A 26,418-nucleotide genomic window follows, 5' to 3' on the forward strand; every position below is an offset into this window, starting at 1 on the left:
ATTGCTAAAAGCGGCGTAAAACAATACTCACTCACTCACTCGTACTAAACCCAAAATCCGTTGCACAGTTGCGCCACAAGATCCCAGATTTGTTCTGACGGAGCTACTTGGCTTTAGAATAAATAAATGAATATTGCTTTATGCCGCGTCAGTGATTGTCCAGCTACTCGAGGCGAGGACCCACTATGAATTTCAACACGTGTACATGAAGAGCAGTACTGAAAAGGATGATCTCAAAGACTTTTTGTCTTCAGGCTTCGTGGATGGGAGTGACTTTCCTCCCACTAGATGACGTTACAAAGGGCGTCTACACAACACAACTGATACCTACCCCGGGGCTCGAACGTGATATCGCTGGGTATCGGATCCCTCCCCAGCTTGTGGAGCGCGTCATTGGTAACGCTGCAGACATACACGCCCTCATCCATGTAGGAGGGTCTAGAAAGACGTAACCTTGACTCCATCCGTCGTTGTTCACCTTGAAGCTCACGAACCAGCTCCCCATTGTACATGTGTTTCCAGTCGCTGAATGTCACGTGAGCTGGATTGGCCCGAACTCTGCATATCAGAACTGGTTCCACGGTTCCGTTTTTGTCTGCTAGGAACTCCATGGATACCGAGGGAAGCGGGGGATCTGTAAGCCAGAGTGAGTGAGTGAGTATAGTTTACCCTGCTTTTAGCAATATTCCAGCAATATCACGGCGGGGGACACAAAAATGGGCTTCACACATTGTATCCATGTGGGGAATCGAACCCGGGTCTTCGGCGTGACGAGCGAACACTTTAATAACTAGTCTATCTTACAGACATAAATTCTGAAAAAAAATCGCAGAGTTGGTCTGATGTTTTGATTATGATCAGCGTTTCATTGAGGATTACACGATAGATTGCAATTCATCGGTGCGCTTTTTAGCCAAACGGACTGTAAATACTGAATTAAAAATGTTTTCCAAAACCTATAAAGTTTCAATATTTCCCGACATTTTCAAACACTGGAAGTAAGAAAAGGATTAATAGCTATAGATTATGTGACTATTTCCCACGTATGTATTTAGCACAAGTCTTTCGAAATTAGTTTAAGAGACCATTAAAACTTCAAAAAGAGAGAAATATTGAAATATCGTTGTCAAATTCTACACCTACGATGGCACTTGGTACAGAGGAATAAGAAGTTCTTTTAATTAAAGAGAATGCCAGTATCGTTCGGTGGCCAACGATGTCTGTCCAGATTAACTGTCTTCGGTAGCCATCACAGGTCATCCATCCAGTCGACACAGAGCGCGCTCATCAACACGCCTAGTTCAGTCTTTTGAAGAAGTATTCATTTATTATCATTATCACTCAAACATTTAAAATCATAACATATTTCTTATATTTGACTAAAAGACTGTTTGTAACATAAAAATAAAGTGGACATTGGAATAAAACATGACATTCATCCTCAACGCACTCATTACAATTAAAACACACACGTTGGTTCAGGGGCACGTTGGTGTATCGGCCCGTCTCAACACGTAGCGGGGCGACACCACAGCGGAACATGGCAAGCGCTCGGCGACACGACCAAGGGAGGCTACTCTGTTGATACGGCTCAACTCCGTACGACTGTTTAAAGTTACGATACAGTCTCAACCTGTTCTTCCCATCTCCCCGCTTACTTTTCTCCAGGGCCTAGATTTTCGAAGTTCTCTTAGCGCTAAGATAGTCGTAAGTTAATGTTAATGTATGGCACTTACGACTATCTTAGCGCTAAGAGAGCTTCGAAAATCTAGGCCCTGGTTAACTGCAACACTGCACTCCACTCACGTAAATAGTTTTGCATCACTTTATGTTCAACCTCTGATATTAAAAGCGTATTTAAAATGAATTTCCAACAGGGATAAAATGTTCAAGATCTAAAGATCTAAATTTCCTGTGTACACGTTGATGCCAATTCCGCTTACTAGACACAGCCTTAGAATGGGCCCACTGGAACACATTAAAAAATATTCTGTTCGGGTTCTGCTCGCATGATCGCTTGTAAAATCGAGCAACATTCTTCCATTGCCGGACAACCGGTAGCACCCACCCCATATCACCAGCTACAGCATTGTTCGGCGTATACTTCCTCACGCCCATAAAGTACCTCATAGCTCGGTTGTGAACAGCATTTATGGCTGGGATATAATACGTTCCCCATATTGCAGCACCGTAGTCTATAGTAGTCCATACCATGGAGTCGTAAAGCTTTGTAAAAGTCCTGTGCTGCATGCCTCCAAGGATTTTACACTTGGATATGAGGAGTCCTAGTTCACTGCTGGCTGCGCCTGCTACTGCATTCCCCATCCGGGTGTAGTTCCTATGCTCTGTCAAGAGCAGGCCGAGGTAATGGTAGCTTTCTACTATCTCTAGGGTCTTGTCTCAACACTGACATGTGTCAACCAAGTCAGCGAGCCTGTTGAGTCCCATCCAGGATTCGAACCCACGCCCTCAGAGTCAGGCACCTAAGTGCCAGCACACAAAGTGGAAGTGCGGTGGCTGAGTGGGTTAGATGGCTGACTTTGTGTGCTGGCGGTTTGGTGCCTGACTCTAAGCGTATAGACCACATGTGTTTCGTTGTGGGGCAGGACAGAAGTCTTAGAAACTCTCAGGAGTCAAGCTACCAAACCCGGTCACCCATCCAAGGACTGTCCATGATCAACGTTGCTTAACTTCACCTGATTTGTCAACCTGGATTAATACTGGACATTATAATAACCCGAGACTGTTCTGTTCTGCGGCATGAGATCGACATCCGTCACGAAGTTATTGTCAGATTGAAATCGACAAGATTTGTAGACTGTGAGACTCGCTGACAGCACAGCGATCGATTTAAATCTGTTTGCATTCAGCTGAAGTATGTACGGAGTGAAATCAATTTTCTATTCTTGTCACTTGGTCAATTATATTGAAATGTGAATATGGTCCCAGCACATTATACATCCCATTAGTGTGGCTGGTGTAATGAAGGCTGTAGATCGGCTGTATGCCACATTGAGCTCTAGTTCGGGGCCATCTCGGCGTGTGACGTAATCCTTGTTGGAACTGTGACTCTGATGATCTGGGTCTCCAGGATGATTGTACGATGAATGGGGCAGTGGAGACGACCTCACCATTCATACCAGACGGATGTCATGGGAGTATGGCTGATAAACCACAGAACGAGGATTTGTCTGACAACTGACGGGTGCATGAGACTTGTGTAGACTCTCCTTCATAGCACATCCCGGGGAGGTTGGGGGGACCCTAGCCGCTTCACAGAGCTGATTGTAACAGAGGGTTCATTTCATGAATAGTACTCATTTCAGTTATATTCACTAGCTTCCACTCCCATAACCGACAGACAGACACAATTCTGTACTTCAGGTAATAGGCCCACAATACAAACATTTGCAAAGGTTAAAGTTATATACCTGCTGAATAATGTCTAAAACTTAAGCTGATGTGTTTTCTATAGGTGATTTAATTCTCATTTTCGAACTTGTTACATGAATTTACTCAAACATTTAATATCGAACACATTGTACTTGACATCAGTCTTATCAAGATTTCAGTTGGTTGTAGGTTAATCATACAATTTAGAAAGCAGTCACCTGACTTGATGACGTCACAAGGCAACGGGTTCAAAGCAACAAAGAACCAGTTTATAGAACATCGACGTCGGTTACCTATTTTGCAAGTAAGCAGACTGGTCGGATATACGGATGAGTCACAGCACTGGAGTTGTTTGTCAATTATAGTGATGCCCTTGGTTCAAAATAATCTCTTTTATCAAGATTAGATTTTATTCTTAAATCGTCAGCGACATTTGATACATTATAATTAAGATTCTATATTTTCAACTTTGAAATATAATAGCTGATGAGTTGCCTGTTCTTGGCTTGTGGCGGCTGTTTTATAGCAAATTACACTCCACATATCAAGGTTAATGGGGAGTCGTGCCATTATATGTGAGATGATGGTAATTTAAATAAAGTAATCTTTGTTTCGTGTTGATTCCCAAGTTGAAACTAGTATATATTAAACCGACAATATGTCCATAGGCGAATTATCAGCAACACAAACAAACAACAAAGAAATGGTCTGGTCTGCTGGTCTGCTGGTAACTTCAGCGTAATGTGATATGAAAGGCAACCGCTACCTCTCATTCTACAGATACAATGTATACCGGATGAAACGAGACACAATGTATACCAGGGGGAAAATATGGGGGGGCGCGGTGGGCGAGCTGGCTAAGGCGCCAGGCTAGTGATCCAGCGAGGCTGAGGTGTCGGGATCGAGCCCACCTGTGACCGGGTGTAAAACCCTTGGAGTCAACTTTGTGTACACAGCCCTGTGCACTTAAAAGAACCCACGAATCCGTTGGAATATGACCAGATGGTGGCCACGTCAATACGTGCAAACACCTAGTTGCGGGTACAGCAACGTGCAGTGAACTTGGACAGTACTGTGACTATGTGTCCCAGCCCACCCAGCTGTGAATGGGTACCTCGTTAGGATGAGAAAGCCACAATAACTCGGTGCGCCTAGTGGCTGCAAGAGTTCTATACTCCCCACGAAGTTCAGATTATTAATACGATAAACCGATGAGATTGACATCAAATGATAGAGGGAAAACAATACCAGCGCCTTGAGCATGCACTAGTTATATATAAATATCCTTTAATAATTAAAAAAAAAGAGATACAATGTATACCAGGGGAAAAGAGACACAATGTATACCAGGGGAAAAGAGATACAATGTATACCAGGTGAAAACAGATACAATGTATACCAGGTGAAAAGAGATACAATGTCTACAAGGTGAAAGGAGATACAATGTATACCAGGTGAAAAGAGATACAATGTATACCAGGTGAAAAGAGATACAATGTATACCAGGTGAAAAGAGATACAATGTATACCAGGAAAGGAGATACAATGTATACCAGGTGAAAAGAGATACAATGTATACCAGGTGAAAACAGATACAATGTATACCAGGTGAAAACAGATACAATGTATACCAGGTGAAACAATGTAGGAGATACATGTAGTGAAAACAGATATACCAGAAAGGAGAACAATGTATACCAGGTGAAACAGATACAATGTATACCAGGTGAAAGAGATACAATGTATACCAGGTGAAAACAGATACAATGTATACCAGGTGAAAACAGATGTATACCAGGTGAAAGGAGATACAGGTGAAAATGTATACCAGGTGAAAGGAGATACAATGATACAGGTGTAAACCAGGTGAAACCAGAAAACAGATACAATGTATACCAGGTGAAAGGAGATACAATGTATACCAGGTGAAAAGAGATACAATGTATACCAGGTGAAAACAGACCTGGTGAAAACAACAATGTATACCAGGTGAAAACAGATACAATGTATACCAGGTGAAAAGAGATACAATGTATACCAGGTGAAAAGAGATACAATGTATACCAGGTGAAAAGGAGATACAATGTATACCAGGTGAAAACAGATACAATGTATACCAGGTGAAAACAGATACAATGTATACCAGGTGAAAACAGATACAATGTATACCAGGTGAAAACAGATACAATGTATACCAGGTGAAAGGAGATACAATGTATACCAGGTGAAAGGAGATACAATGTATACCAGGTGAAAAGAGATACAATGTATACCAGGTGAAAACAGATACAATGTATACACCAGGTGAAAGAGATACAATGTATACAATGAAAAGAGATACCAGGTGAAAAGAGATACAATGTATACCAGGTGAAAACAGAGATACAATGTATACCAGGTGAAAACAGATACAATGTATACCAGGTGAAAAGAGATAATGTATACCAGGTGAAAAAGATAGATACCATACAATGTATATGAAACAGAAAAGGTGAGATACAATGTATGCCAGGTGAAAGAGATACAATGTATACCAGGTGAAAAGAGATACAATGTATACCAGGAAAGGAGATACAATGAAAGGTGAAAAGAGATACAATGTATAGATACAATAATGGTGAAAAGAGATACAATGTATAAAGGTGAGAAACAGATACAATGTATACCAGGTGAAAAGAGATACAATGTACAGATACAATGTATACCAGATGAAAAGAGATACAATGTATACCAGGTGAAAAGAGATACAATGTATACCAGGTGAAAGATACAAGATACAGGTGAAAGGCAACCAGGTGAAAAGAGATACAATGTATACCAGGTGAAAAACAAGTATACCAAGGTGAAAACAATGTAAACAATGAAAAGAGATACAATGTATACCAGGTGAAAACAGATACAATGTATACCAGGTGAAAGAGATACAATGTATACCAGGTGAGAAAAGAGATACAATGTATACCAAGGTGAAAAGAGATACAATGTATACCAGGTGAAAAGATACAATGATACAATGAAAAAGAGATACAATACCAGGTGAGAGATACAAAGTGAGATACAATGTATACCAAGGTGAAAGGTGAAAATGTATACCAGGTGAAAAGAGATACAATGTATACCAGGTGAAAAGAGATACAATGTATACCAGGTGAAAAGAGATACAATGTATACCAGGTGAAACAAGATACAATACAATGTACCAAGGTGAAAAAGAGATACAATGTATACCAGGTGAAAAGAGATACAATGTATACCAGGTGAAAAGAGATATACCAGGTGTATACAATGTATACAAGGTGAAAACAGATACAATGTATACCAGGTGAAAAGAGATACAATGTATATACAAAGAGATACAATGTATACCAGGTGAAAGGAGATACAAGATACAATGTACAATGTATAGGTGAAAAGAGATACAATGTATACCAGAAAAGAGATAAAGGAGATGACAATGTATACCAGGTGAAAAGAGATACAATGTATACCAGGTGAAAACAGATACAATGTATACCAGGTGAAAACAAGTGATACCAGGTGAGATACAATGTATACCAGGTGAAAAGAGATACAATGTACAGGTGAAAAGAGATACAATGTATACCAGGTGATACAATGTAAAGAGATACAATGTATACCAGGTGAAAAGAGATACAATGTATACCAGGTGAAAACAGATACAATGTATACCAGGTGAAAAGAGATACAATGTATACCAGGTGAAAACAGATACAATGTATACCAGGTGAAAAGAGATACAATGTATACCAGGTGAAAACAGATACAATGTATACCAGGTGAAAAGAGATACAATGTATACCAGGTGAAAAGAGATACAATGTATACCAGGTGAAAACAGATACCAATGTATACCAGGTGAAAGATACAATGTATGAGGTGAAACAGATACAATGTATACCAGGTGAAAACAGATAACAGATGAAAACAGATGTATACAGGTGAAAACAATGACTTTATTTGAGAGATACAATGTATGTAACAACCAGGTGAAAACAGATACAAAACCAGGTGAAAAAGATACAATAATGTATACCAGGTGAAAAGTATACCAGGTGAAAACAGATACTGTATACCAGGTGAAAGGAGATACAATGTGTACCAGGTGAAAACAGATACAATGTATACCAGAGAGAATATCCCGGATCAATGACTTTATTTCGAGTGTTTCGTATCGGTGTCCATCTTGAAAGAAGAGAGTGAGTGAGTGAGTTTAGTTCTACAACGCTTTAGCAATATTCCAGCACTATCACGGCGGGGGACATTAGAAATGGGCTTCACACATTGTACCAATGTAGGGAATCGAACTCGGGGCTTCGGCTTGACGAGGCAACGCTTTAACCCAGAGGCTACCCTACCATCCACATAGAGTGAGTGAGGGCAATGAGCTGTACTGTGTTTTATATACTGGACCAATGTAGTGGAACATTAAACGTTTCATTACATCATATTACATAAACAGTAATCCTAACAAACTTTATGAAACCTCTATGAAATGAGGTCTGAACACAGGTGGGGGTCCACAAAGATATAGAAATTTACAGGTTTGTTGTAGAGCTCCAAATGTTGACCATGTTCTTTTGGAGATGTTCTTGTGCCACATGTTGTGTTGTCCTCTTTATGCATTCATGCATGTCATTACATGTGGTCGAACTGATGTCGTCAGTCTCCTGATAGGGGTTTCTGTGTCACACCTCTGAAAGGCTTACTCCAGCTGATGTCTGTTAGCTGGTCTGACATTTAAAACAGCATGTGCGTGAACCAACACACCGGTCAGGGCATACTATTGATTGGGTAATTACGTATACACATGATCTGCATGTTATCCAGAACTTGGAAGACAAGGAACCCATATTCTCAGATCATTCCACGTGACTTGTTTGAGTGGCATTTTAGAAGTTGAGACGTACAATATATAACAAGTTTTATGGATAACAACTTCTTTATTTTTCGTGAGTGCGACGTTTCGATACAGATTCTTGTACCGTTGTCAAGCAAGAGTGATACATGAAGTGTAGGAGCTGCATATATATACTGTATATAACAATGAAACAACATAATAGACAAAGGAATCACATCAAACGCCACAAGCCTACCATCAACCGTGACCAAGGATACTTCATTCCATCTGCTTATGATCCACTCCTCCACCAAGCCCAGTCTATTGTATAAACATCGCATCCATTGTATAAACATCTCATTGTAACTACATCTCTGGCTTCCATTCACTATCCTTTATGTACTTACTGGCTTCATCAGCTTACTGCTTAGCCAATCATGGCAATTATGTTGTTTCCTTTGTCTATTATGTTGTTTCATTGTTATATACAGTATATATATGCAGCTCCTACACTTCATGTATCACTCTTGCTTGACAACGGTACAAGAATCTGTATCGAAACGTCGCACTCACGAAAAATAAAGAAGTTGTTATCCATAAAACTTGTTATATATTGTAACATTCCACGTGACTCTCACTTTAAAACTTGAGCGACCCAGTACGAAACAACGTGAAGTACAAATCAGGAACATGAAAAGCATTGACCTTGGGCGATTTAAGAACGACCTTATAGAGTTCCTCTTGCTTCTGATCCTCCTAATGATGCAGAGAAGTTTGTAGATCTGTTTAACGCCACGCTCACAACTGTACTGGACAAACATGCCCCGGTAAAACTGAAGAAGGTGGTACCCAAGGGAGCCGCGCCATAGTACACTCATAATGTCAAGATGGAGAAGCGTATAGCTCAACGTCCCTGGCGTAAGTCCAGGTTGGTGGTTCATCGTCAGCTATATTCTGCTGCACGGAACAATGTCATGAAAACGGCTAGATCAGAGCACATACAAAGCGAGATTGAGGCAAACTCTCAAACCCTACACATCTGTTTTCCACATTGTTTCAGTTCTTAGGGAAAACAAATGAGGTGACTTTACCACAAGGTGACCTTCAAACCACTGCCGAGAGCTTCAACGCATACTTCATGGAGATAATCGCCAAGCTACGTCACTCTCTTGGAGCGCAGTGTGAGGATATCTCATCTATGGAATTTCATGGTCAGCCGCTAGTGTCTTTTGATCCTGTCCGTGATGCTGATATTAGAAAGATCATTATGTCCTCCAAGATAACATGTTATCACCTGGATCCTGTACCCACCAAGTTCTTCATGAAAATTCTTGACACTCTTCTACCCACAGTCACCAGTATTGTCAACAAAAGTTTGGAAACTGGCATATTTCCCTCCTGCTTCAAAACTGCCGTGATGAGGCCTCTTATAAAGAAGCCTTCACTAGATTCTGAACAGTATTCCAACTACCAACCTGTTTCAAACTTATCTTTTTTGTCTAAAGTGCTGGAGAAACTTGTGAAACACCAGTTAACTCGACACCTGAACAAGTTTCAGTTAATTGACAAGCATCAATCTGCGTACAGAGCATCACACAGTACAGAAACAGCTTTGAATTGTGTGGTGGAACACGTCATTAGTACTGTCGACTATAATAACATTGCCATGCTTGTTATGCTGGACATTTCGTCTGCATTTGATACCATTGACCATGACAGGTTAATTCCAAATTCCCAATCACCTCCCTCAGTGCTCAAATGCGGCCTACCCCAGGGTTCCGTGTTGGGAACAGTCCTCTTTACGATGTATACAAAATCCTTGGGTCACCTTATAGCACAGTACCGGGTCATTAGCCACTTCTATGCTGATGATTCGCAATTGCTTGATAAACTGGATCTTTCAGAGTCTAACCAAGCCTCCACCATACACAACATTGAGTTGTGCCTTAGTGACGTCAAGTCAAGTGGATGACAACAAATATGCTGAAAATGAATGACAGTAAAACAGAGGCAATACTGTTTAGCCCACCTGCTAGGTTGAAAAAGTATCACTTTGATCATCTTCAGATTGGGGACTCTTCGATCCTTTTCTGGACTGTGGTGAAAAATCTGGGAGTCTACTTGAATAGCAGTCTCTCCATGGAAACTCATGTAAATCATAACTATTGCAACGGTCTGTTTACACGTGCCTCCAAAACCAAAATAAAGCGTCTGTTCTAAGCCGTCCTGTGACGTACATTTCGTTCTGGATTCCTTGCACTGGTTACGGATCCATGAAAGAATTGATTTCAAGGTACTCACTCTCGCTTACCAATGTGTTAACTCCACGGCTCCCTCATACCTGTGTGATCTTCTCACACCATACACTTCTGCTCGTGCCCTCAGATCCAGTAACCAACACCTGCTGGATCCTCCACCATTCAACCTCAAGACATTTGGTGCCCGTTCTTTTGCTTCAGTTGCAACCGCACTGTGGAACTCACATCCACTGACCCGTGAATCTTCAGCAACCCATGCTTGTCGTAAGAGGCGACTAACGGGATCGGGTGGTCAGCACTCGCTAGCTTGGTTGACACATGTCATCGGTTCCCAATTGCGCAGATCGATGCTGATGCTGTTGATCACTGGATTGTCTGGTCCAGACTCGATTATTTACAGACCGCCGCCATATAGCATGAATATTGCTGAGTGTCGTCGTAAAACTAAACTCACTCACTCACTTCCACTTAAACTATGTACAGCTCCATCTCTTCAAGTGTTCAAGAGTAACCTAAAAACACCCATTTTCAGCCGATACAAACAGTAACTCTCTCAATGCTCATATACCGAGAGAAACAAATTAAGGATCAGAGAACAATTCAAGCGTTCCTTTAATAGTGTTTCCAGTTTTCATCACCAGCTTTGGAAAGCGCTGTGGTGATGACAACTGGAAAATAATAAAGGGACGCTTGAGTTTTCCTGTGATCCTTTATTTGTTTCTCTCAGTATATTTACGGCTATCTTCTACCATACTGATTCATGAGACTTTTGATGTGTTTGTTTTTAAACGTTTATGCGCGCTTTGAGCACGCCCTTTGTGGTATGGAGTATTGCGCAGGATAAGTACCCTCATTATTAATTATTATTATTATAGTCCCAGATTAGTGCGACTGACATTCTGCTGATGACAAGGATCAGGATTTTCAGTTCTCTTAATAATCATTACCAACGTTTTACAGCAGTGAGTGAGTTTAGTCTTACGCCGCAATCAGCAATAGTTGAGCTATATGGTCTGTAAATAATCGAGTCTGGACCCGATAATCTAGTGATCAAAAGCATGAGCATCGATCTACACAATTGGGACAGGACAACATGTGTCAACCAAGTCAGCGTGCCTGACCACCCGATCCCGTTAGTCGCCTCTTACGACAAGCATGGCTTACTGAAGATCAATATTCTAACCCGGATCTTCACGGGTCACGTTTCAGAGTAAAACTGATATTGATCATAATTGGTATTTATTATATTTGGTGTATATAGTTACAAAACTATTTATGCACATTGAACAAGTTTGCTCGGGATCCCGAGATGGATACTTACACTCTACGTCCAGCTGGACCTGTCCAAATCTTGCCTTCATCGTCTTTGTGTTGATCACTAAACATCGGACAGTCCGGCCGTCGTATGTCCAGTCGGGTCGAAGCGTCAGAGACTGGCTGCATCTGTACTGCGTGGAGTCGAACTCGGAGTGCGAGGTTGTTGCTGTCAGGTTTCCGTAGTGCCACTGGAAGTCGAACAGGTGGTCGCAGTGGCACGTGCAGGTGATGGTCATCCCGGCGTGGTCAGTGGTCGAACCCCTGTATCCACTCAGGTCAACTCCAGTTGGCCACACTGCAAGTGAGTGAGAGTGAGTGTGAAAATGAGGAATAAAGGCAAGAAAACGTCGACAGGCTTCATTCATCGTTTGGACATCAGAACATACAGTCCATGAACAGGCATTAAATACACAGGCCTCGTGGCTTTACCATTCCGGCCAAGGGAGATAACTCAAATATTCTTTTCTGCGCATCCAACCGCCAAAAAAAAATCATCGGCAAATATACTTCTCAACAGTGAGTGACAAACTTTATCAATATACCAGAAATATCACGGCGGGGGACACCAGAAATGAGCTTCACACATTGTACCCATGTGGGGAATCGAACCCGGGTCTTCAGCGTGACGAACGGACGCTATAACCACTGGGCTTCCCCACCGCAGACCGGGGTAAATGAGCTAGTAAAGGTTGGTGTAAGTACGGTAAAGTAACGTAGTAAGCAATACATCACATGAAATGCGGGTATGAAATTGTACTTTCCAACAGAACTGCAGTCTCGGGAATTGAAAATATGACGTTTTATCGCTTAGTATCAACTCGTACTTTTATTAATGACCCTGAGTATACAACACCCAAAACATATAACAACATTCTACTGCTTTTTAAAAAAGAAACATATTTTGACAAAACACCTGATGGGAGGGTAACCTCTACTTCCGCTTCCCGACTTCGTAACTTCCGGTACGGATCTTGACATCGCCATCTTGTTCCGTTGACTGCGTGTAGAGCCGTAAATCCAATTGACACCGTTCTTTTGTCACACGTGTAGTTAAAACCGTTTGGTGGTTCCTGTTGGATCGTGAATTTGCAACCCCCGATATACTGGACGGTGGCATCACCGAAGTCCTGGTCATCAGATGTCCATCGCACCAGTGGCGAGATATACGGAAGGAGACAGGTCAGGTTTAAATAGCTGCCCAAATTGGCGACCTTCTGGGAGATAACCAGGGTAGGAATATCTGAAAATGCCGCAACGAGTGCATGATCAGTAAACTGTTTGTTGAATGTACGTTTGATGTTGTTTTATGCCGCAAGCAATAGTACAGTTCCACCGGCCCTGACCTAGCAATATATTGAGATGGTATACGTCATTTTAAGTGCATTTCTTAAACGTTGTTACTGTCCCATCATATTTGTATCTTATCATCCAAAACTGTGTTCCACAGGAGATATTGCTTGTGTGAGATCAAACGATATCTCCTAAGAGATATCTCTTTGACAGTAGATTTTGTGCAATGCCTTGACAATGTCGTGAACTTGATGACGTCACAATGCTATGACATGGCTGCACTGCACGTCTAATGGCAGTTAAGTCTTCAGAGATGTACATTTTTCATTGAAAACTAACGAAGAGTGATTTTTGATGATAAATAGAATGTCACCCCTCGTATGTTCTGATATCAAATATATCAACACTGGTTGATAAAAGTAAAAATAATTTTTTTGAACAAATTTGTAACTTTGTCAACACGTGGTGATATATTTGATATCAAAAGACATCCGGGTTAGATCGATTCTCTATTAACCAACAGGTATATCTACAACGTCCTGAGACTGTAGTCATCAGTCTACCCTGCTGTTTTGGAGGTTCTCGTAGCCATGTGTGTTTCTGTGTATCTTGATTTCTTTGTTCCGAAATATATATCAAATAAAACAATTCTGATTCTTCTCACTGACATGTTTGTACATTTCCAAAAGACGAGGTGGATGAACCCCGTTGCTATCTCCTATTGTCAGAAGCATCAACGGCATTGAGTAAATCCTTGTAGAACGGAGGTTCTACTTGATTTGGTCATCAGTCAGATTTGATCTCATTAGTCACATGCCAAACAGCTAACATACAGTTTAGTTAAATATACTACTCACACTTCGCTAAGGATCACAAAATTTCACAACTTTACTTAAACGTAGATTTATAATTTGAAATTGTATCCATTTAAAACTGGATAAATACTAATATGGTAACCCCTCTTTAGGCAAACATTCACTTTAATCTAACCTTATGCACCTGATACATGAGTAACCATGAAAAAGGTTTTCATGGCACCAATCAACCATTTTGGAGAGTGTTTTTAGTTTTACGCCGCACTCCAGCAATATTTCAGCTATATGGCGGCGGTCTGTAAATAATCGAGTCTGGACCAGACAATCCCATTTTGGAAACGAGTCACTGACAAATAAACAACACATGTCAATAGCAGGTATGGGGTACACAAGATGCAATGACATACTGAAACCTCGGGCCAATGCTTACAATAAGCTTAGGTATATAAACCAAATTTGACCCCACATAATAGTTTTCTGACGTTGAATCCATGATTTGATCCTTAGCAAAGTGTGAATAGTATATATATATATCTTGTTAGAATCCGTTGAGTTCTTTTTAAATGTTGATTTTAAAGCTAAATGTTTGTATTATACTTGTGCCGGGAGGGTCTTCGTTTCTCAATACTGGTAAAAAGTATGTAGGAAGTCGAATCATTGCCTTGGAGACAAGTTATATAAAATACATTATATTATTTAATACTTCTTTACGTATATTGTACGTGTCTATCTGCCTGGCCCATGCAATTCGGTGACACTATTTGGCGGTGTCACCATTGTTTCCATGGTAACCAGGATCTTTGTGCTGTCGGATTTGTTATTTATATCACAGATTTATTCCAACCCTGTCATTGTTACATGGGTAATGTAGGCCTCGAGGATCCGGACACGTGTAAGCTACTCTTGCCCCGCACATCGCTGCTTTATCAACACTGACATCGTTATTGCACGGTTAATGTGGATCTCCTAACTGTGCAACGTCACTGTGAACTGCCAGTTTCCAGGAAACAGGAAGAACTGCTAGCTTTACAACATCAGAATATGCATGTATGTCGATGTTAACCCTGTATTTAATTACTATAATATACGTATAATATATACCCACGTATACCAATGTAGTCGTAATATTAATATTGACCTCCAGCAGCAGTATCAGCGTTAATACTGACCTGTCATTGACTGTAGTCATTACACCCTTACTGTTGACCCATCTGCACCCCTGTAGCCATGGTAACGTTAATATTGACCTACCTGTAGCCCTGACAACATTAATGTTGACCTACCTGTAGCCCTTACAACGTTGATGTTGCCCTACCTATAGCCCTGACAACGTTAATGTTGACTTACCTGTAACCCTAAGAACGTTGATGTTGATCTACCTGTAGCCCTGACAACGGTAATGTTGACCTACCTGTAGCCCTGACAACGTTAATGTTGACCTACCTGTAGCCCTAACAACGTTAATGTTGACCTACTTGTAGCCCTGACAACGTTAATGTTGACCTACCTGTAGCCCTGACAACGTTAATGTTGACCTACCTGTAGCCCTGACAACGTTAATGTTGACCTACCTGTAGCCCTGACAACGTTAATGTTGACTTACCTGTAGCCCTGGCAACATTAAAGTTGACCTATCTGTAGCCCTGGTAATGTTAATGTTGACTTACCTGTAGCCCTGGCAATGTTAATGTTGACTTACCTGTAGCCCTGGCAATGTTAATGTTGACCTACCTGTAGCCCTGGCAATGTTAATGTTGACTTACCTGTAGCCCTGGCAATGTTAATGTTGACCTACCTGTAGCCCTGGTAATGTTAATGTTGACCTACCTGTAGCCCTGGCAATGTTACTGTTGACCTACCTGTAGGCCTGGCAATGTTAATGTTGACCTACCTGTGGCCCTGGCAATGTTAATGTTGACTTACCTGTGGCCCTGGCAATGTTAATGTTGACTTACCTGTGGCCCTGGCAATGTTAATGTTGACTTACCTGTGGCCCTGGCAATGTTAATGTTGACCTACCTGTAGCCCTGGCAATGTTACTGTTGACCTACCTGTAGGCCTGGCAATGTTAATGTTGACTTAACTGTGGCCCTGGTAATGTTAATGTTGACCTACCTGTAGCCCTGGCAATGTTAATGTTGACCTACCTGTAGCCCTGGCAATGTTAATGTTGACTTACCTGTGGCCCTTGCAATGTTAATGTTGACTTACCTGTAGCCCTGGCAATGTTAATGTTGACTTACCTGTGGCCCTGGTAATGTTAATGTTGACCTACCTGTAGCCCTGGCAATGTTAATGTTGACCTACCTGTAGCCCTGACAACGTTAATGTTGACTTACCTGTGGCCCTGGCAATGTTAATGTTGACCTACCTGTAGCCCTGACAACGTTAATGTTGACCTACCTGTGGCCCTGGCAATGTTAATGTTGACTTACCTGTGGCCCTGGCAATGTTAATGTTGACTTACCTGTGGCCCTGGCAATGTTAATGTTGACCTACCTGTGGCCCTGGCAATGTTAATGTTGACCTACCTGTAGCCCTGGCAATGTTAATGTTGACTTACCTGTGGCCCTGGCAATGTTAATGTTGACTTACCTGTGGCCCTGGCAATGTTAATGTTGACTTACCTGTAGCCCTGGCAATGTTAATGTTGACCTACCTGTGGCCCTGGCAATGTTAATGTTGACTTACCTGTGGCCCTGGCAATGTTAATGTTGACTTACCTGTAGCCCTGGCAATGTTAATGTTGACTTACCTGTGGCCCTGGCAATGTTAATGTTGACCTACCTGTGGCCCTGGCAATGTTAATGTTGACCTACCTGTAGCCCTGGCAATGTTAATGTTGACTTACCTGTGGCCCTGGCAATGTTAATGTTGACCTACCTGTGGCCCTGGCAATGTTAATGTTGACTTACCTGTGGCCCTGGCAATGTTAATGTTGACTTACCTGTAGCCCTGGCAACGTTAATGTTGACCTACCTGTAGCCCTGGCAATGTTAATGTTGACCTACCTGTGGCCCTGGCAATGTTAATGTTGACCTACCTGTAGCCCTGGCAACGTTAATGTTGACCTACCTGTAGCCCTGGCAATGTTAATGTTGACTTACCTGTGGCCCTGGCAATGTTAATGTTGACCTTCTTGCTCTTGATGTGATGAGTCGAGTCGTAGCAGTACCACATCATCGCGTCTGAGATGGTGGCATCCCTTATAACAAGACTGGTTCTGTTTCCCTCACAACTAGTTGTAAAACGTCGGTCCTTGTGCCAGACAACCTTACACTGACCTGCAGTGTCACGTCGTATGTCGGCCACGCTCACCTCGTTGTGGTACCAGATGACGCGGTCAACTTGGACGTTGACGGTGCAGTCCAAGGCAAACGTCGTGCCGGGGATGACTGTATCCAGGGCAACCATGAGGTCCGGCTTCAAGACATCTCAACATTGAAGGTACACGTGTCTTTAGTAGGCAATTATGATTTGATAGTTCACAGAGATATATACTGGAGCTTAAAAGAAACTATTCCTCTTAGTTGATTTTGTCATATGACTCCATTTGAAAATATTATACACTTTAAAACTTATGTCGAAAAAAATGGTCCGTACAGGGACTCAACAGTCGAACAATATTTACACATGCTTGTATTTTTAAAATATAAGTTGGTAAGAACATATATTTCTTTCCCAACAAAAGTTTTTGCATAATACACACGTGTTGATTGGTAGGTTTGATATCGGTTCTTTGAAAATCAATACATTTGCTGTTTAATCGGCACAAAAATACATCATTTCAAGCATGGTAGAAATAATTCATTTCTTATCCATTTATTTATTTTCGGACACTATCATTTGTGACTCAGGCAATAATTTGGGAATGCCCTTTTGTGTATCACCGATCTCGTGTTATATCTGTACTCAAAGACGCTCGCTGTATCAATTCCACAGGTGGTGTAATGAGATGTGACGAAATATTTAATCAGTTGTTTTGTAAAGTATATGCACTGTGTTGTCCACGCTTTGCCAACTATACCTATCTGGTGAGTCATGGCGACCTCCTGAAGGTCAGGTCACGTATATATACCAAATCAATTACTGTATGTTGATCAGGCTTTACATGGCGTAACAATGTTCAGACATCAACTGAACGAGAGAAGGGCACGGGCATGGTATAACGAGGATATATCATAATAGGGGAACTAAACCTTGGATCCATTCAGTCTATCCTGCACTCACTTAGGGGACGCAACTCTTCGCACGGTATATATTTACTCACAGCAGGTGAATGGCTCAAGTTAAAGGTCATACGTAAGACGTAAAACACAGATCCTAAGAGAGTTTAAAAGTCACTGCTTCTTTAACGGACATGCTTATAAGACACTGGTGGATATAGGGCTCTGTTTGCTGGATAGTCAGATGACGTACACCGAACTACAGTTATTGTGTGGTCCCCTTGAGTGAGTGAGTGAGTTTGGTTTTACGCCGCTTTTAGCAATATTCCAGCAATATCACGACCGGGGACACCAGAAATAGGCTTCACACGTTGTACCCATGTGGGGAATCGAACTTGGGTCTTCGGCGTGACGAGCGAACACTTCAACCACTAAGCTACCCCGCCACCCCTGGTACCCTTGAGCTGGTTTTAACAGTATTGTACTGTATATGGAATCAGTTCGGGGCACCGTGCTACCCCTTAGGTTTCCGTATCCATGTCAACAATACCAGAACTTAAATCGATCAGATTTCGCAATGTCGCAAAATCACATATATATTTTTGTATCCCTTCAGCAAAACCTTCATATAATTTATTCATGTCACGAAAGAGTTGGGTTTTTAAAATCGAGAACTGATGATTCATAGATGTCAAAAACTATTTAAATAATTAAGTTATCGAATTATCGGTAATCATGTTGTAAGGTTTAACTTTAGGATAGTGTTATCAAAATAAAACGAATGTTCTATATTTAAAATAATCTTCAACAATCTGATTCCAGGACATAAGAAAATCACAGCTCACCCCCGCTATCGTATTGCTGTTTCCTGATTGGCTGACAGTTGTTGCATTCTTGCACTGAAGAATGTCACTGTATACTTCTTGGATTTAATAACTAGATAAGTTGTATATGTTGACTTTACGGGAATAGACACAGCAGATATACATGTGAAATCCCAAACGCACACTTTTCAATAGCATAGGGCAGATATGAGAGCTCCCTTTACACAAAAAAGCGAATCCTCCACTGAGAGCTTTCATTTCGTTTAACTAATACAATATCTCACTTACATGTAGGTCAGAGTGACCTAAAACAGTCAAGTATTTGTACATCACTATAGCTGTGTGGGTGAGTGAGTGAGTATGCTTTTACGCCGCATTTAGCAATATCACGGCGGGGAAAACCAGAAATGGGCTTCACACATTGTACCCATGTGGGGAATCGAACCCGTGACTTCGGCGTGACCAGCGAACGTTTAAACCACTAGGCTACCCAACCGCCCCCCTATAACTGTGTACACGTTTGGGGCGGTGGGGTAGTCTAATGGTTAAAGCGTTGGCTCGTCATGCCGAAGACCCGGGTTCGAATCCCCACATGGGTACAATGAGTGAAGCCCATTTCTGGTGTCCCCCGCCGTGATATTGCTGGAATATTGCTAAAAGCGGCGTAAAACCAAACTCAGTCAGTCAGTCAGTGTACACGTTTAGTCAACACGTATGTATTCCGTGAGTCACAGCGACCTCCCAAAGGTCAACATATATACCAAACCTATTAATGTATCTTGCCATGGTATTTAGTCCACTGTTGAGGGTTCTGTTACTAAATGTGTAGGAATGTGACTTGTATTGTGATCAGGCAGAGCTGTGGCACACGTAAGGCTGTGTTTTGGGGATGGCCTAAAACTCGGGCCCGGCCGGCCGCGAGTACTACTAAAAATGGTTTGCAGAATATTAAAACGAAATCTGCACATCTGAGTAGATACACTTCCTGCTTTCACAAATGTATAGTTTGATTGCAAATATATAGTTAACGATGAAATAAGCAAAGAAAGACTTCATATCGGGTGTCTGGAGTGGTATTTCATTGGATATAGATGTAAAAACATTTTGGGCCGACAGAAATATGTATCGGGATTGACTTTAAATCCTGTTTCGTTCAACGATTTCTCCTTTAGACGTAACCTTGGTCAGCCACGTGCACAGGCCGCCCTTCTTGTTGAGTTTTTAGCGATTTACTCGTAATAAAGTTAGTATGGTACACGTGTGTGGCTTGTGATTGATCATTTTTATCATGAGTGTATGTTGGATTCATTAATTGTATGCATGGTTTTCGATAATGGATTAGGCCATCCCTGTGTTTTGGGAGTTTTGTTGTCACCCCAGATTATTGAGACAAGTGGTGAAAGCCCTGCATCACTCAAGTCACAAAATACGTTATAACTGAAAAAAAAAATAAAACGTCGTTAAATCTCGCCCGCTCTCTAATCAAAACATGGAAGGTGGGTTGACGAACACATGTCTGAAGATTTGTTCAAAATGTTTAAATAAAGACAGTTTGCCTTTCTTCACAAGCACATCCGTCTGTTTGTATATCTACCTCAGGGGGGGGGGGGGGGTGGGGGGGTAGCCTAGTGGTTAAAGCGTTGGCTCGTCACGCCGAAGACCCGGGTTCGATTCCCCACATGGGTACAATGTGTGAAGCCCATTTCTGGTGTCCCCCCGCCGTGATATTGCTGGAATATTGCTAAAAGCGGCTTAAAACCAAACTCAGTCAGTCAGTCGGTCAGTCTACCCCAGGGTGGCATATCTCACACGTCACTCGTACTTACTGTGTTTAGACAAGTATGATTAGATCTGAACATGCTTAGAACGTTTCTATAGCCTCTACTGTGTTCACATTTAGTAGTGATATGTGATCAGTTAGATGTAAACATATGAAATGAGCTATAGTCCGTTTGGCTCAAAAGCGGACCGATGAATTGCAATCTAACTCGAAAACTAATAAACATAAAATACTCAATGAAACGCTGATCATAATCAAAACATCATACCAACTCTGTGAGGTTTTTGCAGAATTTTTGTCCTAAAAATAATAAAGTTGTTTAACAAACTATCATTAAAATATTGACACAGTTCACTGTTTGTTACGAGGGAGGAGTGCAGAGAAAGGGACAGCCAGGTGTTCGAGAAGCACGTTCACAGACAAAGTTATTTATTCATTAACCTGTGCTGTGCCGTCTCCATCCGCTCTCGAACACCTGGCTGTCCCTTTCTCTGCACTGCTCCCTCGTAACAAATAGTGAACTGTGTCAATATTTTAATGATAGATTGTTAAACAACTTTTTTATTTATAGGACACAAAATTCTGCAAAAACCTCACAGAGTGGGTATGATGTTTTGATTATGATCAGCGTTTCATTGAGTATTTTATGTTTATTAGTTTTCGAGTTAGATTGCAATTCATCGGTCCGCTTTTGAGCCAAACGGACTATATCGTCTCATAGCCTTAACACAAACATGTTTTTAATCGTGGAACAACAAAGCATTTTCAATTGTGGTGTTAAGCCAAGGTCAGGCGAAGTAGTAGTCGGTGTCATGAACAACGTCCAACGTCATCACTGAGAATATTCAACCAAGTGACGACCCTGACGACCGTCTTTGGATAATTGTGTTCAGTTCAGGTATCAGAATTGAAAGTACAACGTCGTCTACATCGTCAACACATCGTCAGTGTTGTTACAGTACCGAGCGCTCACCTTGTCCGTAGTGGAATGTGACTTTGATCTGATCGCTGTATTTCTTTCTCTGTGTTTCAGCACATGACCAGTTTGCGCTCGTGGATTCCAGTTCCGTTAGATAAACCGAGTTCTTGAAGCAAGAAATCCAAATATTGCCCCTATGAATCTCTGTTAGAAGCCAGTCACAGCTTCCACCCTCATATATCTGAACGGAAGCAGCAATGTCGCCATCTTTGTACCACGTGACTTCCTGGTCGTCAGTATCCAGCGAACACTTCAGCGTTAGGTTGTTTCCCTTCATGACCTGTACTGCAAGAGGTGAAAAAATACCGATCAAGAAAGTGGGACAAAAACGTAATACACAGGCATGAAGAATAACTTTGGCAAGAATTAGCGAAAACTAAGGGGAGTAAGCTAGCAGCGTCTGACGCCCCAGTGGGCTAGTATCACTAACGACGGCATCAGATGAACAGCATTAACGCTGGTCCTCACGCCATACCAAAAGCTGCAGACGGGGTTTTATTCTAAATGGGAAATGATGAGCGTACTGCCTTGCTTAATATAATATCAGTCTTAAAGACAATTTGGTCAAAAGGAGGCGTGCCTGGGTATTCACTACTGTCAGCTGTGATTGTCACAATTTGTCAGCTTAGACGGTCACTGCACAAGTCCAAAATGTTCATTAGAGTGAATCCGGAGTCGAACACCTAATCAAATGGATGTCACAGCAAGAGGGCCACATGTGTAGTCCTTGTTTAAGAATCTTGCGTTAAATGCCGCATACTTAGATGGGAGGTGGGTTAGCCTAGTGGGTAAAGTGAACCGGGTACTGTGGGTACAATGTGTGAAGCCCATTTCTGAGGTCCCCCCGCCGTGACATTCCAGAAATATTGCTAAGAACTGCGTAATACTAAACTCACTCACTCACTCACCCACTCAAACACTCATACACTCATACACTCACACACTCACACACTCACACACTCACTCACACTCACTCTCATACTCACAGTCACTGCCACAAAAAGGCGACTATGCTTGTCGTAAGAATCGACTAACGGGATCGGGTGGTCAGGCTCGCTGACTTGGTTGACACATGTCATCGGTTGCAATTGCGCAGATCATTGCTCATCCTGTTGATCACTGGATTGTCTGATCCAGACTCGATTATTTACAGACCGCCGCCATATAGCTGGAATATTGCTCAGTGCGGCGTAAAACGAAACTTACTCACTCACACTCACACTCACAGTCATACACTCACACTCACACTCACTCACTCACACTTACTCTCATACTCACACTCACAATCATAAACTCACACACACTCTCACTCACTCACATTTACACATTCACACTCACACACTCACACTCACATTCACTCACACTCACACTCACACTCACACGCTCACACTCACACTCAAACTCACACTAACACTAACACTAACACACACTATCACTCAAACTCATACTCACACTAGCACTCACTCACTACCACACAAACTCACACTCACACACACACTAACACTAACATTCACGTTCACACACTAGCACTCACTCACTACCACACAAACTCACACATTCACACTCACACACTAACACTACTCCGACACCCACACACTCACACACTAAAACTAACACTCACACCCACACATTCACACTCACACTCATAGTCACACACTCATACTCACTCACTCACTCACTCACTCACTCAATAACACTCACATTCACACTCACACTCACACTCACTCACACTCACATTCAAACGCACTTACACTGGCAGTCAGACACACACACTATCACTTACACACACACTTACACTCAAACTCACACACTAACACTCAAACTCACACTCGCACAACACAATTCAACCTCACACTCATACCCTAACACTCACACCCACACACTAACACACACACACTAACACTCACACTCACACACTTACACTGAAGCTCATACACTCACACACTTGCATCCGCACTTACACTGACACACTCACTCTCATGCTCACACACTCACTCACTAACACTCACACATTAACGCTCACGCTCACATTCGCACACTAGCAGTCACACACTAACACTCAAACTTACACTCACTAACACACTTACACTCAAACTCACACACAACATTCCGTTTCCAGTAACAACATCAACACGTTAAATCAAAGGTCCATGTTACTGTCATATTCCTGAAATAATGCCGATGTGACAAAAAGCCCAGCTCAACTCCACGTCACTATGACGTTTCTATTGGAGCTACAGACTGACGGATTCTGACTCACCAGATCTCAACCCCACACGGTAACATAGCAAAACACAATCCATATTTCACCGATAGATTATATCTACCCTTTAGGAAATGTAAAGTGGTGGTCACATGAAAATAAGCGTGGACAAAAAACAGCATGTTTCCATGGTAACGCATGAAAATAAACACTGATCAATATTTTAATTGAAAATGTAGTAATATCCGTGGCAGTTCAAAATTTCGTGAAAACCATTAGTTTAACAGCTGCATCAATAGATGTTGTTAAAAATGTGTTTATTTATTTGTGACACCCCTTACTTCTTATTCATGTAAGAATATGAACCTATCAATATACCCTGTGACCGATCCGGCAGGTGACGGGTACAAAGGTCCTCACATCACACAATATACCCTGTGTGAGAGTCAATAAGGGACGAGTACAAAGGTCCTCACATGACACAATATACCCTGTGACAGAGCCAGTAGGTGACGGGTACAAAGGTCCTCACATCACACAATATACCCTGTGACAGAGCCGGTAGGTGACGGGTACAAAGGTCCTCACATCACACAATATACCCTGTGACAGAGCCAGTAGGTGACGGGTACAAAGGTCCTCACATCACACAATATACCCTGTGTGAGAGTCAATAGGTGACGGGTACAAAGGTCCTCACATCACACAATATACCCTGTGTGAGAGTCAATAGGTGACGGGTACAAAGGTCCTCACATGACACAATATACCCTGTGACAGAGCCGGTAGGTGACGGGTACAAAGGTCCTCACATGACACAATATACCCTGTGACAGAGCCAGTAGGTGACGGATACAAAGGTCCTCACATGACACAATATACCCTGTGTGAGAGTCAGTAGGTGACGGGTACAAAGGTCCTCACATCACACAATATACCCTGTGTGAGAGTCAATAAGTGACTAGTACAAAGGTCCTCACATGACACAATATACCCTGTGAAAGAGCCGGTAGGTGACGGGTACAAAGGTCCTCACATCACACAATATACCCTGTGTGAGAGTCAATAAGGGACGAGTACAAAGGTCCTCACATGACACAATATACCCTGTGACAGAGCCAGTAGGTGACGGGTACAAAGGTCCTCACATCACACAATATACCCTGTGACAGAGCCGGTAGGTGACGGGTACAAAGGTCCTCACATCACACAATATACCCTGTGACAGAGCCAGTAGGTGACGGGTACAAAGGTCCTCACATCACACAATATACCCTGTGACAGAGCCAGTAGGTGACGGGTACAAAGGTCCTCACATGACACAATATACCCTGTGTGAGAGTCAATAGGTGACGGGTACAAAGGTCCTCACATCACACAATATACCCTGTGTGAGAGTCAATAGGTGACGGGTACAAAGGTCCTCACATGACACAATATACCCTGTGACAGAGCCGGTAGGTGACGGGTACAAAGGTCCTCACATGACACAATATACCCTGTGACAGAGCCAGTAGGTGACGGATACAAAGGTCCTCACATGACACAATATACCCTGTGTGAGAGTCAGTAGGTGACGGGTACAAAGGTCCTCACATCACACAATATACCCTGTGTGAGAGTCAATAAGTGACTAGTACAAAGGTCCTCACATGACACAATATACCCTGTGAAAGAGCCGGTAGGTGACGGGTACAAAGGTCCTCACATGACACAATATACCCTGTGTGAGAGTCAGTAGGTGACGGGTACAAAGGTCCTCACATGACACAATATACCCTGCGTGAGAGTCAGTAGGTGACGGGTACAAAGGTCCTCACATGACACAATATACCCTGCGTGAGAATCAGTAGGTGACGGGTACAAAGGTCCTCACATGACACAATATACCCTGTGACAGAGCCAGTAGGTGACGGGTACAAAGGTCCTCACATGACACAATATACCCTGCGTGAGAGTCAGTAGGTGACGGGTACAAAGGTCCTCACATGACACAATATACCCTGCGTGAGAGTCAGTAGGTGACGGGTACAAAGGTCCTCACATGACACAATATACCCTGTGACAGAGCCAGTAGGTGACGGATACAAAGGTCCTCACATGACACAATATACCCTGTGTGAGAGTCAGTAGGTGACGGGTACAAAGGTCCTCACATGACACAATATACCCTGTGTGAGAGTCAGTAGGTGACGGGTACAAAGGTCCTCACATGACACAATATACCCTGTGTGAGAGTCAGTAGGTGACGGGTACAAAGGTCCCTCACATGACACAATATACCCTGTGTGAGAGTCAGTAGGTGACGGGTACAAAGGTCCTCACATGACACAATATACCCTGTGTGAGAGTCAGTAGGTGACGGGTATAAAGGTCCCTACATCACACAATATACCCTGTGTGAGAGTCAGTAGGTGACGGGTATAAAGGTCCCTACATCACACAATATACCCTGTGTGAGAGTCAGTAGGTGACGGGTACAAAGGTCCTCACATGACACAATATACCCTGTGTGAGAGTCAGTAGGTGACGGGT

The 26,418-nt window shown here is 42.3% G+C and overlaps 1 protein-coding gene across 1 annotated transcript in view; it reads right to left on the reverse strand.

The window, feature by feature from the left end:
* Positions 1-26,418, reverse strand: part of LOC124289360 — a 45,707-nt gene that overhangs the window by 14,008 nt on the left and 5,281 nt on the right. Inside the window, exons 2-6 of the mRNA XM_046725980.1 lie at positions 21,675-21,965; positions 17,039-17,365; positions 12,740-13,066; positions 11,831-12,121; positions 332-634 (exon numbers count right to left, since the gene is read on the reverse strand). Coding sequence (XP_046581936.1) covers positions 332-634; positions 11,831-12,121; positions 12,740-13,066; positions 17,039-17,365; positions 21,675-21,965 — 1,539 coding nt within the window. The remainder of the gene's footprint in view (positions 1-331; positions 635-11,830; positions 12,122-12,739; positions 13,067-17,038; positions 17,366-21,674; positions 21,966-26,418) is intronic.

This window comes from Haliotis rubra, unplaced genomic scaffold, assembly GCF_003918875.1.
Source record: "Haliotis rubra isolate DU_JTF1 unplaced genomic scaffold, ASM391887v1 Scf1119, whole genome shotgun sequence".
Taxonomy (NCBI): domain Eukaryota; kingdom Metazoa; phylum Mollusca; class Gastropoda; order Lepetellida; family Haliotidae; genus Haliotis; species Haliotis rubra.